At 42.9% G+C, this 12,839-nt stretch overlaps 2 protein-coding genes across 5 annotated transcripts in view; one reads left to right on the forward strand and one right to left on the reverse strand.

Annotated features, from left to right (window-relative positions):
* The window catches only part of LOC109894023 (N-acetylgalactosaminyltransferase 7), a 34,065-nt gene extending 28,773 nt beyond the window's left edge, over window positions 1–5,292 (forward strand). For all 4 annotated transcript variants that reach the window (XM_031828401.1, XM_031828398.1, XM_031828400.1 and 1 more), the window contains exons 7-12: window positions 112–229; window positions 479–601; window positions 1,133–1,351; window positions 3,161–3,259; window positions 3,348–3,476; window positions 3,731–5,292. In XM_031828401.1, the coding sequence (XP_031684261.1) occupies window positions 112–229; window positions 479–601; window positions 1,133–1,351; window positions 3,161–3,259; window positions 3,348–3,476; window positions 3,731–3,868 (826 nt within the window). In that variant the 3' untranslated portion in view covers window positions 3,869–5,292. The remainder of the gene's footprint in view (window positions 1–111; window positions 230–478; window positions 602–1,132; window positions 1,352–3,160; window positions 3,260–3,347; window positions 3,477–3,730) is intronic.
* Window positions 5,293–6,216: 924 nt separating this feature from the next.
* LOC109894744 (high mobility group protein B2-like) lies at window positions 6,217–8,918 on the reverse strand. The gene is made up of 5 exons (XM_031828402.1): window positions 8,790–8,918; window positions 7,840–8,001; window positions 7,509–7,660; window positions 7,243–7,417; window positions 6,217–7,163 (listed from the first exon to the last, which is right to left on the reverse strand). Exons 2-5 carry the CDS (start codon window positions 7,987–7,989, stop codon window positions 6,996–6,998), a joined length of 645 nt encoding a protein of 214 aa, XP_031684262.1. The 5' UTR covers window positions 7,990–8,001; window positions 8,790–8,918; the 3' UTR covers window positions 6,217–6,995.
* Between the last annotated feature and the right edge of the window lie 3,921 nt (window positions 8,919–12,839).

Genomic DNA, 12,839 nt, shown 5'->3' on the forward strand with positions numbered 1-12,839 from the left:
CTCTCTTTCATCATGTATCCACCTTCTTCCCTACTACATTTTAGCTCTTATCCCTCTCTCTGGATGAGACTCCTGTGGATTGTGGGTAATGTAGTTTTGGGCCTTTCTCAGGTCTCCTGCCATGGCTGGGGGTCTGTTTGCCATTGAGAGGGACTTCTTCTTTGAGCTGGGCCTCTATGACCCAGGACTGCAGATCTGGGGAGGGGAGAACTTTGAGATATCCTATAAGGTGAACGCTAAGATCACTTAAAGCTCTCCATCTACGAAATATTTCACATCATAATAAAATACTTGGGCTATTGTTTAGTCCTGTATTGATACTGTTACTAATCATGCATAATGATTAGTAGCTGTTTATTTATTTGCTGTGAATTTCAACATCTCTCTATTGTACTGGTATACTATCATATTTTCAGCTTTCTATGTACCATCTGTGTAACTCCAGCATGTTTGTTCTATCGTCCTGATCTGATCCCAGATCTGGCAGTGTGGTGGCCAGCTGCTCTTTGTGCCGTGCTCCCGCGTGGGCCATATCTACCGCCTACAGGGCTGGCAGGGCAACCCACCCCCTGCCCATGTTGGCTCCTCGCCCACACTTAAGGTCAGTGTGCCAAGTCTGTCAAACTAAGCACCCAGGCTGCCCCTCTTAGCCTGCTCCCAGATCTGCGTTCAATGTCTTTCCAACTCCTATGGTGATTGTCACAATGACTGTGAGAGTTGGCAGGACAACACAAACGGATCTGGGACCAGGCTAGCTCACTCTGGCAAATCCCTGGCAGCTTTTCTTGGCTCCTTTGAGCTGACCTGGCACCATCTGCTTATTTACTTGGATTCATCCTTGTAAACTAATATGGTTCAGCCAGTTTCAAATGTCTACACGGGTGACTAGATTGAATTATATATTGTGCTAAGCACAGTTCATGTAGGCCTACAGCCGCTTATCAAATGGTCAGTAGTGGATTAATTATATAGATATCACCATATGTATCGGTCATCTGTATTGTATCATAAAACATCAGCAATGTTATGGAAAAACACCATATGAGAAGTAGCATATGGACTGACTGATGTCCTTCAAGAGGTGTTGTCCTTCATGGCAACTAATAATTGGTGATTTATTCTGATCCTCCAGAACTATGTGCGTGTGGTGGAGGTTTGGTGGGACGACTACAAGGACTACTTCTACGCAAGCCGGCCGGAGACCCTCACCCTGGCCTACGGGGACATCAGCCAGCTCAAGAAGTTCAGAGAGGAGCACCGCTGCAAGAGCTTCAAGTGGTTCATGGAAGAAATTGCCTATGACATCCCCATGAACTATCCACTGCCCCCCAAAAACGTGGAGTGGGGAGAGGTAGGCTAAAGTATTGTCCATATTTCGTTTTTAGTTTATTCATACTACACAATAGTAGCTAAAAGCTGAATTGTAGTCTTACTTAAAATATCAACATATGCATCTGTTGAAGAGTAGTGTGTTACTGTCTGCTACATGACCAAAGGTATGTGGACTCCTGCTCGTTGAACATCTCATTCCAACATCATGGCCATTTAGTGGAGTTTGTCCCCTGCTTTAACAGCCTCTACTCTTCTGGGAAGGTTTTTCACTAGATGTTGGAACGTTGCTGTGGGGACTTGCTTCCATTCAGCCACGAGCATTAGTGAGGTTGGGTGATTAGGCCTGGCTTGCAGTTGGCGTTCCAATTCATCCCAAAGATGTTCGATGGGGTTGAGGTTAAGGCTCTGTGCAGGCCAGTGAAGTTCTTCCACATAGATCTCGACAAAACATGTCTGCATGGACCTCGCTTTGTGCACGGGGGCATTGGCATGCTGAAACAGGAAAGGGCCTTCCCAAAACTGTTGCCACAAAGTTGGAAGCACAAAATCACCCAGAATGTTGTATGCTGTTGCGTTAAGATTTCCCTTTACTGGGACTAAGGGTCCTAGCCCAAACCATGAAAAATAGTCGCAGACCATTATACCTCCTCCACCAAACTTGACAGTTGGCACTATGCATTTAGGCAGGTAGTGTTCTCCTGGCATCTGCCAAACCTACATTTGTCCGTTGGACTGCCAGATGGTGAAGCCTGATTCATGGCTCCAGAAAACATGTTTCCTCTGCTCCAGAGTCCAATGGCGGCGAGCTTTACACCACTCAAGCAGACGCTTGGCATTGCGCATGGTGATCTTAGGCTTGTGTGTTGCTGCTCGGCCATGGAAACCCATTTCATGAAGCTCCCGACGAACAGTTATTGTGCTGACGTTACTTCCAGAGGCAGTTTGGAACTCTATAGCATTGCAACTTGCCTGTCCCGTTCTGTGAGCTTGTTTGGACTACCACTTCACTGCTGATGCATTGTTGCTCCTAGACGTTTCCACTTCACAATAACAGCACTTAGTTGGCCTCCCGAGTGGTGCAGTGGCCTAAGGCACTGCATTGCAGTCACTACAGGGTTCGATCCCAAGCTGTGTCACAGCCGGCCGTGACCGGGAGACCCGTGAGGCAGCGCACAATTGGACCAGCATCGTCCGGGTTAGGGGAGGGTTTGGGCGGCAGGATTTCCTTGTCCCATCGTGCTCTAACGAATCCTTGTGGCGGGCCGTGTGCCTGCAAGCTGACGTAGATTGCCAGCTGGACAGTGTTTCCTCCAACACATTGGTGCGGCTGGCTTCCGGGTTCAGCGGTTTGTCAAGAAGCATTGTAGCTTGACTGGGTCTTGTTTCGGAGGACGCATGGCTCTCGACCTTCGCCTCTACCGAGCCCATAGGGCAGTTGTAGCAATGGGACAAAACTACCAATTGGATATCACAACATTGGGGAGAAAAAGGGGTTAAAAGTACAACAAAAAATCAATATAAATAAAAGTACTTACAATTGACCGGAGAAGCTCTAGCAGGGCAGAAATGTTACTAACTGACTTGTTGGAAAGGTGGCATCCTATGACGGTGCCATGTTGAAAGTCACTGAGCTCTTCAGGAAGGCCATTCTACTGCCAATATGAGGCTATGGAGATTGCATGGCAGTGTGCTCGATTTTATACACCTGTCAGCATCAGGTGTGGCTGAAAGTCAAATCCACTCATTTGAAGGGGTGTCCACATACTTTTGTGTATATGTAGTGTATGTGCATTTGGAATGTATAGTGAGCATTATTGCTTTGTTCCAGGTCCGTGGATATGAGACCAGCTACTGCATTGACAGTATGGGCCACACCAACGGAGGCAACGTGGAGATTGGACCCTGTCACAGAATGGGTGGGAACCAGGTCCGAAAACCCTTTGTGTCATTTGGGATTAGAGACTTTATTTATTCCTAAACATTATTCCTCATTTACTGATAAAACACTCTTGTAGCTTTTCAGGATAAATGAAGCCAACCAGCTCATGCAGTATGACCAGTGTTTGACGAAAGGACCAGACGGGTCGGCGGTGATCGTTACACACTGTAACATGAACGAGAACACCGAGTGGAGATACTTCAAGGTATGCAGCTGCATCTAACTTCATATACAAAGTGTGTAATCCTCAGATAAGAACCTCTTTAGATTGGTGCCATTGTTTCAATATATGATTGCTTCATAAGATGTGGTAAACAGTTGGAAAGAGAATCCATCCTTGTTACCAATGCAGTATTATGAGTTTTTCCTATCGCGCTACAGCTTGATGGTACTGCTGAACATGGCGTATTCGCATGTATATGTCGTGTAAGTGAACTCACTGTTTCGTTTCCCTCCCAGGACCTCCACAGGTTCACCCACGTCCCCACGGGGAGGTGCCTGGACCGGTCGGACATCCTCCACAAGGTCTTCATCGCAGACTGTGACACCAGCAAAAGCACACAAAAGTGGGAGATGAACAATATTGTAGCGGTTTAAAGCTACGGCCCCACAGAGGGTACATTACTCCTACTGGAACTCACTCGACAGGATAGAGCATCGAACACTGCACTTCAACTGTCTGCTGCATTGAGAGGTTGTGTACGTCCAAAATGGCACACTATTTCCCTATATAGTGCACTACTTCCAGAGCCCTATGGGCAGGGGTGTCAATTGTGTATGACAGTCAACATACACCAACCATTTTAAAATGGTGGAAAGACTGTCTGGCTAGAGCACATTGATCTGAGGCAGCTTTTGTCTTAAAACAGTGCGGAGGTAGAAGATTGCTGTAGATGGCTATGACACTGCACTTTTGACTTTACATGGAACTTAACTCATTTTTAATCTCGGTGCTGAGCTAGTGCTTAGCAGCTAATTGCTGTATGACATGTTTGTAGAAAGTGAAGTCCCTTATTGACTGGGGAATGAAGCTACAACTAAGGTTAAGGTGATAATGGCTGGAGTCAATTTTGCTTGTTTTCGCTGTCTCCAAATAGCTTTTTAGAGTTGAAATTGTGTAGGTTTAACTGAAATGACACCAATACCTAAGGGCCCTGGTCAAAAGCAATGCACTATATAGGGGATACTGTGCTCTCTCAACCATGTCCCACGGAAGATACTCCTCCCTACACACACTGGACCTTTTTTCAGTTGTAGATGTTTACATGTTCTTGCTCTCTTCTCTCGATCTTTACATCTTATTGGGGTCTTTGGGCTATTACTCAGGGGTCTGAGAATTTTTCTAACTTTAAAAAAACATTGGTGGAGGATTCATTAATCAATGTGCAGAATTGAACATTCAACAAATCGAAACCACTTCTAGTAGTCGTGTAATAAACTGCCCACTAGCTAGGATTTTAAGAATAGTATGTTTTTGAAAACTGCAATGGATTATAACCTGGTCTCAGATCTGTTTGTACAATGACCCATAGGTGTTTAATTGGCAAGAAAGCACAAACAGATCTGGGACCAGGCTAGATGGATAAGTCCACTCATGAGTCATGGTCAAGAATGAACACTGGATGTTTTGAAAGGACTTACTACTTCAATGATGTTGGTCTTAGGCAGAGTGAAATTCCAAAAGCTTGAATTTAACATGTTTGCTCTAACTGGTGAATTTCAAATGGCTATATAAAGAAAGGGTCTGTGTTTTTATATATTTCCAGCTTGGTATGTAAATGTTGTTGAATGATGACTACAAAGCAACCAGAATCAGACACCAATTTGTTCAAAGCAAAATTAAGAAAATGTGTTTTCTTTGGGGTATGATGTGATATGTATGCATTTTTTATAATGTAAATAGGTTTGTTTCTAAAAGAGCTATGCAGTGAGCCTTGGATGAAGGTGTACATATCTAACTTATAAAAACATAGTGGCTCGAACTGCACTCATGGCAATAAATTTAACCTTTTTACCAATGACTTTTTCCCCTTTTCCTTGAAAGTACAATTTTTAGGGGTCTTTTTTATTATGTTCAATTGCAGCTATGGTTGCGATAGGCCTATTGTATTCATGCATCTTTTGAACCTTCAACCTTGTGTTCAGGTCTTACACTAAATCCCCCAGATAAACATGGTCTCATTTGTATGTTATCGATCCAAAAGAAAATGCCTCAACCCTGTCTGGCCATATGTCAACCACTCCAACTGCAGTGGATTTGAGACATGCATTTCCTTCAGACCATCTGTGCCCTATTGACTTGTTAGCTGGTAACCACAAGGTCTACAACCAAAGGTGAACCTTACAGCGAGCTAGTCTGATCGGGCGGCAGGTAACCTAGTAACCGAAAGGTTGCAAGAGCGAATTCCTGAGCTGACATGGTACAATAATCTGTCGTTCTGCCCCTGAACAAGGCAGAACAGGCTGTCATTGAAAATGTTCTTAACTGACCTGCCTAGTTAAAGGTAAAACATGAGTTTATACTGAATATATAAATGCATCAATTAAGCTTTTACAGTTCACAAGATCAGTCAATTGAAATAAATGCATTGTGTAATCCATATATTAGGGCCTGACTGGGAATACAGAAAGTTGATCAGAAAACCAGTCAGTATCTGGTATGACATCTCCATTGCAGAGATGATCGGAATGTTGGCGAGTATGCAGGCCATGGAAGAACTGGGACGTTTTCAACTTAGTGGCAGTGTACAGATCCTTGACATGGCACAACGGCAGGCCTTCACTGTGCATTTTGTTGCCCATACCAGCAAACCCATTTATACCGTGTAGGAGAGCTGGACTTGGCTTAGGGTAGAGAAGTGAACATTGAGGGGTTGCTAGAGTGCAGTTGGGGATTCCTACTAACTTGAGATGTGGCATTGTGTAGACAAACTGCACATTTGACCGGCCTTTAATGTATTGTTTAATATGCCACATGACAGGTGGATGGATTATCTTGGCAAAGGAGAAATGCTCCCTAAATGGGTAACTAGAAATACACAGAAAATGAGCTTTTATTTCAGCTCATGAAACCCAACATGTTGCATTTATTTTGTTCAGTATACTTCATGAATTGCCTGAGTATTAAGCTATATCATTGAAGTTTTAGTGCAAATTAATAGGTCACTACCTTGAAACTATTAGCTAACCAACATGGAGTACATTTGGCTTTTACAAAGCCAATTCAGATATTTTCCTGCCAAGCGGGCTTTTAAATGATCAGCTCTGAAAGACCAGTTAGTGGGGTGTGAAGAAAAAAAAATATCTGAATTGGACTAGTTGTCTAATCACATCCCTAATCTAAACTTGTCATCAACAAGGCAAGGAAGTTAATCATAATATACAAAACAAAATTTTATTATAAAAAGAAATCATTCTACACTGAAACTCCACGTTAAAAATGGGTCGCAAACGTCTACACATTTTCTTGTATTTCTTAAAAACGGCAGTGGAAACAATATCAATATAGGGCGGAAAAGAACATGCCACCATCCAAAGACAAAACAAGCAGTGCTTTGAGAATAAGAGCTGTTCATTTACAAGACAGCACAATATGACCCCTGTATGCATTATTGCAGCCATTGCACATCACTGTACATGTTCTGAAAAATCCAAAATGCTAGAAATGTTACATTGTAAGGTTCACATTGTTTTGCAAATACTCCAGCTCAAGTTTCCAGGCAGTTTAGTCGTCATCCTCATCATCCTCCTCTTCCTCGTCATCCTCCTCCTCTTCGTCATCATCATCGTCATCATCATCCATGGGCGCTGCCTTCTTGCCAACAGCTGGCCTGCCAGGGCCACTCTTAGCAGTTGCACCTGCGCCTCCCTTAGCCTTGTAGGCAGCAACATCCTACAACAAAAATGGACTTGGTTTTCATGAGTCTCCTACAACGGCTCTAGTCAGTCATGATAGTTGAAGTGGACCTTACCTTCTCATACTTTTCCTTCAGCTTGGCGGCCTTTGCTTCGTGTGGCTGCTTGTCTTTGGGAGTCTGCTTGCCCCACAGCAGACCCAGCTGCTTGGCGATGTCGCCAATGCCCATGCCTGGGTTATCAGCCTTGATTCTTCCACGGTGTTCAGCACAGAACACAAAAAATGCAGAACTATTGGGGATTGAATGTTGAGAACACATTTAGTTCCTAAATCTGAACAGAACACTACAGAAATCAATAGTTGTATAGGTGGAGTACTTACGGTGGCCTTTTGGGGGCATTGGGGTCCTTCTTTCTCTTTCCTGCTGCCTTAGATCCCTTAGGGGGCACATAACCCTTCATGTCCTTGTCATAACGGACTTTGTCACCCTTGGCCATGTCCTCAAACTTCACCTTCTCTTTTGCAGACATGGTCTGGAAAAGAGAAAAACTGCATTAGTCACACCACTCATTGCAGCATCCATGTTGCGCTAAATCCCCACCATTTGATACATTGACTTGCTAACTGTTTCGTAGGCACGCTTTGCCCCGCCCCCTGCCCCCCCCCCGGAAAAAAACAACTTTTACATGGCGGCCGCTTAGTCAGAACTTACCCTCCACCTCTCTGAGCATTTCTTTGAGAACTCGGAAAAGTTCACTGAAGTTCCTGGGTGTTTTTTCTTGTGTTCTTCCCGGCACGTCGCAACAAAGAACGCATAGGAAGAAGTCTTTCCCTTCGGCTTATTAGGATCTTTACCCGGCATGGCTGCTATATTCTGAAAAAGGGAAAAAAATATAACGCAAAAATTGATTCAAATCTCAATATATAAATAACGTTTAAAAAGGTATGTTTTCGGATGGTACCACCGAGTAAACGAGCCACAAACCACTCCACGGACAGCCCAAGGACGCGAAACCGCGTTAATCCGATTGAGTTCCTGCTTCATTGTGGCTATACGGCTAGGACAATAAGCGTCCCTCCATTTTGTTTCCCGCCTAAACCAAGTCTCCCAACAAATGCAATAAGTAGGATCAAACCATTTAAACATTGATAAATTGGGTCATCAGAATGATACCCGTTAGTCAGAAATAAAGACCGAAAGGCTACCTAAACCATTTCTGCAAGGCTGATCAAAGTTAGTCTAGTAACGACGCTAGCTAGCTAGGCTAGCTCAATGGCAGCAAGTATGGAATGCATCGTGCAACATCGCCAACTACCTAGCACGACGTTAGCATGTTATGTCTGAAAGAAGTACCCAAAAAGTATTTTCTGGACGGAAAACATTTTTTAAATGTTCCTTGTCATACTGAACATTCTTGGCTACGAGCAGAACAATACATTCTGTAAAAATGTGTTAGGGCATCAAGTTTGCTAGCTAAATAGCAACTGCATCACAGCGCGCCATTCCCAACTTCGCTGGCTTAGTTGAGTAAAATAGTTAACCACATATATTCTTCAGTAAGCATTTGAAAGGTTTTGCCTTAAATTCAAAAGCATTCCAAAAACAAACAAACATGTAGAAAATCACGAAAGATTTGATAGGCGTAGAGTTCTCTTACTCACCTATTATCCAGCCACACAAGTACAATGAGTGCCAATGTAAAGTCCTTCGCACTGTTTTGTGAGTGGGAGACAGTTCGCACAAACTTGATTAAATGTTTTTAGAGCTCCTCCCGCTTGTCATATACGATTGGCTGAAATTACACATTTCAATTTGAATCTGGGACGCAGGGCATGGACGGTGTTTGGATTGGCTGAAGGTCTATATTTTGAGACTATCACGGTTGTCTGTTGTGGGTTAATGAAAAACTCTTGTGATTGGCCGGAGTGGGGATTTAAAATAGACGGCGCCAAAAGCCTAAACGCTTTGAAGGGGGTTGTGTGTTGGATGCCCGTTCCCACTGGATCAGTGCTATCCAAGATCATTGGGACGTCCCTACGCTAACCTTAACGATTAAGTTACCGTAAACTATTTAAAATGTTAACTGCAATGGGGGTGATAGTGACGTCTCAAGGATCATATTAACAGGATCCGTTGCCACTGCTAGCCCGTCAGATAATTAAGGAAACAATAGAAATTAACAGTTATTGATGAAAAAAAACCACAATAAAATGTTTGAGCTGCGAGTTAACAGATGTCAGTAATAAAGGGGAATGATCATGAAATTAAACTATAATTTACCAAAAAAATAATAATATTAAACCAATCAGATTTGAGCAACAACATGCGCAGACATTTGAGCTAGATTTCAAATGCAATGCAAATAACATGTATGTATTCATGTAAAGGTGTACAACTTTTTCAATATTTCAGACAGTGTTACAACGTTACTACAGAAAGACCCCACAAAGCCATTGATACGTTTTGCCTGGGCTCTTATACATGCTCAAATGTTTCCATGTGCAAGTGTCCATCTAGCCAGTGAGAAATGTAACAGCAAGCTCCACCATAACCGTAGAACAAGAGCACAAAGGCCAGCAGGGGAACAGCTGTCAGCTGCGTGCAGATGCGACCCCAGTGTGCTCCCACGCTTTGTGTTGTACTACCGAGCCGCAGACATTGTAGCAATATCTCTGCAAAATAAAGCCACGCCACGCGACTGAAGCTTTTTTTTTTCAAACAGTCTTAAATCAGGATATCATTGCAATATTGGCCTAGTAGTAGCTTTATATAGCCTAGTTACGCCTATAGCCTACCCTAGTGTTGCAGCCTGGTCTCATAGACTAGACGTGACATAGTATATGTAAATCCGGTCACTCAAATTAGTATGATATGTTACTTTTGGTATGCTTACATAAGACACATTTTTGCTTAAGGCAAAAACGGGTGGGTATAATGCGAAAGTCACAACCCAAAGGTTGTGAGTTCGAATCTCATCATGAATAATTTCAGCATTTTAGCTAATTAGCAACTTTTCAACTACGTACTACTTTTTAGCTACTTTGCAACTACTTAGCATGTTAGCTAACCCTTCCCCTAAACCTAACCTTAACCCTTTTAACTAACCCTAACTTTATCCCTTTGATCTAACTCCTAAACGTAACACTAACCCCTAGCCTAGCTAACGTCAGCCAACTAGCTAACATTAGCCACCTTGCCACCTAGCTAGAATTCATAGCATATCATATGTTTTGCATATTCATTTTACAAATTCATAACATATTGTACGTTTGCATTTGTTAAATATAATATGAATTGTAACGCGTAACATATCATACAAAATGGGTGATGGACATCCACAAATTAATACATACCATACGAAAATAAACATATCATACCAAATAGAGGGTACAGAATAATGCATAATGCTCTGAGACCAGGTTGCAGCCAGCATGATACATTTCCCCTAATCGATCAGAGCAGCAATCATTACTACAGACAAGTCTGTATATTCTCACAAATTGATGTACATTATCGCAGCATCAATGTGTTTTTGCTAGCTACTGTCCCAATATCCTTAGCTGTAATTTCAGATAGACCTACTAGGCAACATACCTGAGCTATTTTGATGCATCAGCGATAAATGTATCCATTTTATAACTAATTATTCCAGGTGTGTGGCGAGCTCGAGCTTGGTAGTCTATTGTTGTGGTCAGCTTTCTAGATTTACTACATTAAAGTAGTAGTCCAATGTCTAAATCATTTATGGAAAACTTCTCCTTGCTCTACACTCTTAGAAAAAAGGTGCTATCTAGAACCTAAAGGGGTTCTTCGGCTGTCCCCATAGGAGAACCCTTTGAAGAACCCTTTTTGGTTGCAGTTAGATCCCTTTTGAGTTCCATGTAGAACCCTTTACACAGAGGGTTCTACATAGAACCCAAAATAGTTCTACCTGGAACCAAAAGGGGTTCTACCTGGAACCAGAAAGGCTTCTCCTATGGGGACAGCCGAAGAACCCAGTTGGAAATATTTTTGTAAGAATGTAAGCCTAAAAGAAACCTATGGCACTTCTCTTGGAATATGAAAAGGGCCTACTTTGTTGCTAGCATTAGCAATTTTCAGCCATCTTCACTGTTTTTCTCTCAGTCAGGCTGCTTCATGGTAGAAACTAGGTGGTAGCCTATACAGTTACAACCTGAAGTTACTTTTTTTGTAGCAGGTTAGGAGAATTAATGCAGCAGGTCAGGATAATTAAGTTAGCAGGTTAGGGGATTTAGGAAAGGTTAGAAAAAAGTTTAGAGTTAGCTATAATGCTCAGCTAACCGGTTATGCTTTTGAAAAGTAACTTCCAGTCGTAGCTGTACTCCATCAAGACACAACCCTGCTTCATTCCTCCTGTTCTGTTTTGCATTCTCACAGCCAGGGCCTCAGCGGAACTGGAACAGTTCAGCTCAAACCGGTTTAAGTGTGTCAGGAGGAGAAAAAAGTATACAGTGTTGTTGGGGTTGTATGTCAAGATTTATTGTGAGTGTCTTTTCTCCTGCAGGCCTCAGCTGCTCAAGTGTCAATGAGGCTGAGCGTCCATGGTGCCACTATGTTGAATGCCGCCATAGCAGCTGCACTTGGAGAGGAAGATTCCTAGAAGGTCCAAGGATCTCCCAGTACAGTAAAGTTTTTTATTCTCATTCCATAGCACCAAAATAGTAGTATGCTTATGTTATGACATGTAGGCCCTTGTTTACGCTTGCCAACAAGTGACTAACATGAATTATAATAAGGTCGGTCCTTACATTTGTCCTATTTCACACATGTACAAGTGTGTATTATACACGTGTACATTGGAAATAAGCTTTTTTTTTGCATATCCCACTCCCCCCGAGTCAAACTTGGAGTGTGGGGTCACAGCCAAGGATAAGCAATTATTGACGGCAACCTTGGAGCAATTAGGGTTAAGTGCCTTGCTCAACGGCACAGACAGATTTTTAATCTGGTCGGCACAGGGATTCAAACCAGTGACCTTTCGGTTACTGGCCCAACACTTTTTAACCGATAGGCTACCTGCCAACCCAGAGGCCTACACCAGTAGCTGGGCAAATTGGAAATTCACAATTAAGCACTGTAAAAAAACATTTTGGGCAGAAGTGAATTTGTGGCTAACTTATAGTAAATGTGGACAAATAGTATACCAAATGGTTAGATATCAAATGAAAGATAAGGCCACAAGACAAAAGATGTCAAGTAGATGCTCGAGGTTTCCTTTCTAGCTTCACCAACACAGCCGTTCTCACCCAGCCCCATAGTGAAAGCACATAGTGCCTCACAAGTGCCTCACAAGCAAAAGGAGCTGACAAGACCATCAGCATTACCATAAAACTGTAAGCCCCCCAGTTGTTTACCAAATGGGCCCAACTGACAAAACACGCTTTCACATACTCACTGGACCCGAGATCCTATTCATACTGGATCCTCATTGTGGGAAGCAGATGACTTTATCCACAGGGTGTCAAACATAGGTATTAAAGGTGGCAGGAGAGTGCAGGCTCGATTCTTCTCCAATTACCATCCTCAGTGCTGAGTTTTTCGCACGAGTTACATTGCAAACAGTGGATTGATTTGTCTCAACTTGTGTATGAGTTTAGACATAAACAGGCTAGCAGTTTATGGGTGGTTTATGTGTGTTCACTTTGAACTGAGGGCTGAAGTCCTTTGGGCTCCTGAGTGGCGCAGCGGTC

Source organism: Oncorhynchus kisutch, linkage group LG7 (genome assembly GCF_002021735.2).
Source record: "Oncorhynchus kisutch isolate 150728-3 linkage group LG7, Okis_V2, whole genome shotgun sequence".
Lineage (NCBI taxonomy): Eukaryota > Metazoa > Chordata > Actinopteri > Salmoniformes > Salmonidae > Oncorhynchus > Oncorhynchus kisutch.